The 3,104-nt window shown below is 41.5% G+C and overlaps 1 protein-coding gene and 1 pseudogene across 1 annotated transcript; both read left to right on the forward strand.

The window, feature by feature from the left end:
- Positions 1-471: 471 nt before the first annotated feature.
- On the forward strand, positions 472-617 carry LOC122013060 (annotated as a pseudogene).
- A 254-nt stretch (positions 618-871) lies between these two features.
- Positions 872-2,540, forward strand: LOC122012605 (protein indeterminate-domain 12-like). Its single transcript, XM_042569205.1, has 3 exons — positions 872-1,215; positions 1,284-1,683; positions 1,758-2,540. Exons 1-3 carry the CDS (start codon positions 972-974, stop codon positions 2,410-2,412), a joined length of 1,299 nt encoding a protein of 432 aa, XP_042425139.1. The 5' UTR covers positions 872-971; the 3' UTR covers positions 2,413-2,540.
- Positions 2,541-3,104: the final 564 nt, after the last annotated feature.

Raw genomic sequence — 3,104 nt, forward strand, 5'->3', positions numbered from 1 at the left:
AATTTTTATCCTTACATTTAAAAAAATTATATTAAATAAAAATTATAAGATATTAAATGAAAAATAGTAAATAAAGATGTGTAACTTGATTATCTATATATATATATATATATATATATATATATTATAAAAATCTAGACCCTTTACTAACTAACTTTGGCTAAACCTAAAATGAAATTATGTTAATATATTTTTTTTATTTACATCGAAAATAATTTTAAGATTTATTAGTAATTTTTACAAACGTATCAATCAGGGATCTAAAGTTCGAGACTGAACTGCGGCGTATTATTGAATTTGTTTTTATTAATTAATCAAGAATCTAGAATTCGAGACTCAGCTGTGACATATTATTTAGAATTTTCTCATTAATCAATTAGAAATTTAGAATCTCTTTAATCTCACAAAGATCGACAACACTGTGAATAAAGAAGTTTCTATAAATACCTTGAGCCGGTGACATTAAAAAATATATTTTTCTCGATTTTTTGGCTAAGATCAAGTATAATATATTAAATTAAATTTTTATAAGGGTGAGTCCGTTATAGTAATTTACTACTGGGATTCTCGAAAGTCACCCTTACATTGCATTATTGTATGGGTCTAACATACCCTTACTCTATTTGTAGGTGGTCTTTTGGCTAAAATTAAATTAGTTTATGGACCGTCTTTAGCTAAGATTAAGTTAGTTTATGGACCATCTTTATTAGTTTTTGGTTAAGATTAAATGTAGTGTTTATTTTTATAAATTCTACGTATAATTCATATATTATATTACATACTTAACGTGTATACAAGCCAACTAAAAGTACGCTGCATCTGAGATTTTATCCTTTAAATGTCTGATTAATTATTCGAAAGGCTTAACCGTTGCATTATTAGAATGCACTGAGTTTGTCTTCAGTCTGATCCCTAAACCGAGTAAAATAATTATGATTAGGCGATTAATTAAACAAAGAGCTAGTTCATAGATGCCATTAATATCCCCCTTCTTCGTCCTCCTCCATAAAAGAAATCCTTTCAGGGAAGCGTTGAGGGATATAGAGAAGCGCCTTGCCATGTCGAACGTCACCGGAGACGGTACTGGAAGCTTCTCTTCCGGCGGCAAGTCAGCTGGAGAAGATGGTGTCCACGAGCGAAGCCACGCCGACGTCTCTGCTGCACGGCCGCCGCCGCCGCCGGGGAAGAAGAAGAGGAACCCCCCTGGAACTCCAGGTGATAATTCAAACAACCAGTTTCTCTCTTTGACTGAATAAGAATTAATCGAGTCACTACTGTTGCAGACCCAAATGCTGAGGTGATCGCGCTGTCGCCGAAGACGCTGATGGCGACGAACCGGTTCGTGTGCGAGATCTGCGGGAAGGGGTTCCAGAGGGACCAGAACCTGCAGCTGCACCTGCGGGGGCACAACCTTCCGTGGAAGCTCCGGCAGCGGAGCAGCGACGAGGTGGCGAAGAAGAGGGTGTACGTGTGCCCGGAGCCGACGTGCGTGCACCACAGCCCCGGCCGGGCCCTCGGCGACCTCACCGGAATCAAGAAGCACTTCTGCCGGAAGCACGGGGAGAGGAAGTGGAAGTGCGACAAGTGCGACAAGAAGTACGCGGTGCCATCGGACTGGAAGGCGCACGCCAAGATCTGCGGCACCAGGGAGTACAAGTGCGATTGCGGCACCGTCTTCGCCAGGTGAGGAATCGAATTCAGTTGGCGAATTCTTTGTCCTCTGCTCTCGTTGTTTTGATTTGTGGAATTATTTGCAGGAGAGACAGCTTCGTCACCCACCGGGCCTTCTGCGACGCGTTGGCCAGAGAGACGAGCGACGAGCTGATGAACCAGCCTCTCATGGCCGCCATGGCTTCCGACCTTCGAGCTCAGGGGCCGATCGCCGGCTTCAAGGGCCTCCTTGCCGTTGCCGACCACCTCGTTCCCCCATCCCGCGATATGGCCGCCGGCATGCTCTCCAGCTTCATGCCCAACATGCCCCCCGCCCCCTCGTCCTACTGCGGGCTGGACGAGGCCCAGCTGCTGAAGCCTCCGGCAGAGTCCTCGGCCCTCATGTCGGCTACTGCTCTGCTGCAGAAGGCGGCGCAGATCGGCGCGACGGTGGCTGGCGGCGCCAACAGGGGCGCCATGGCCTCGCTGCTCGGCGGGTGCCAGTTCTTCGGTCCGGCCATGAATGAAGTGGGTGTGATCGCCGGCGATGGGTCCACTCTGAATCATGTCGGCCGGTGCGGGAGTGGAGATGTGATGACGGTGGACTTCCTGGGAATCGAGGGAGAGAGGAGGCTACACATGCAGCGGCAGGGGTTGGAGTTCGAAGGGGCGATGCATCAACGGAGGATGATGGAGACTCTGCATGGGCTGCAGCAGCAGCTGTCCACCGAGATGGAGAACGCCCCTCTATGGTATCTTTGACTCATCCAAGTCAGTCAACGCAGCAACAGCTTTGACTTTAGTAAAATAAATTCGACCGAGTTATCAAGAATTGTCGACAATTTACTAAACCAAGGTAACAAACTTTAAACTTTCACAATATCCGAACCATATCGGTAAATTTTAAAATTACAAATTACGTACTCGATTTCTATTTTGCTCTTTCCGTGATGGATCTAGAAATTTAAATATGAAAAGATGATGATGATCTAAACTAAGCATGATTAATTTTTATACATAATAAAGAACAATATTCTTTATCTTCATCAATAAAATTTCATGATATTATGAGTTATACTGCAAGTGTAAGTAAGAGAGGATGATCATCGATGCCACTCCATAATTTTAAAAGTTATCTATATGATTTGAATATTTTGAAATTTTAATAACATGATTTAGTAAATTGATCCAAAGTATTTCGGTTGTAATTTTAAATCATTTCCAAAATATAAAAATATAAAAATTAATTTATTATAAATTGATATTTTGTTATAAAATTATTTTAAATTATTAAGGAGAATCATTTGCAATTTTGATCCGAAAGACCCTAAATTAAATTTAGGTAAGTTATTTAGTCGTTATATATTTTAATGAATTTATATTATTATTCTTATGAGACCATTATTTTTGTTTTTATTATTCATGATTAAATCTAAATAAAAATTAATATTGGC

This window comes from Zingiber officinale, chromosome 8A (assembly GCF_018446385.1).
Source record: "Zingiber officinale cultivar Zhangliang chromosome 8A, Zo_v1.1, whole genome shotgun sequence".
In the NCBI taxonomy this organism is placed as follows: domain Eukaryota; kingdom Viridiplantae; phylum Streptophyta; class Magnoliopsida; order Zingiberales; family Zingiberaceae; genus Zingiber; species Zingiber officinale.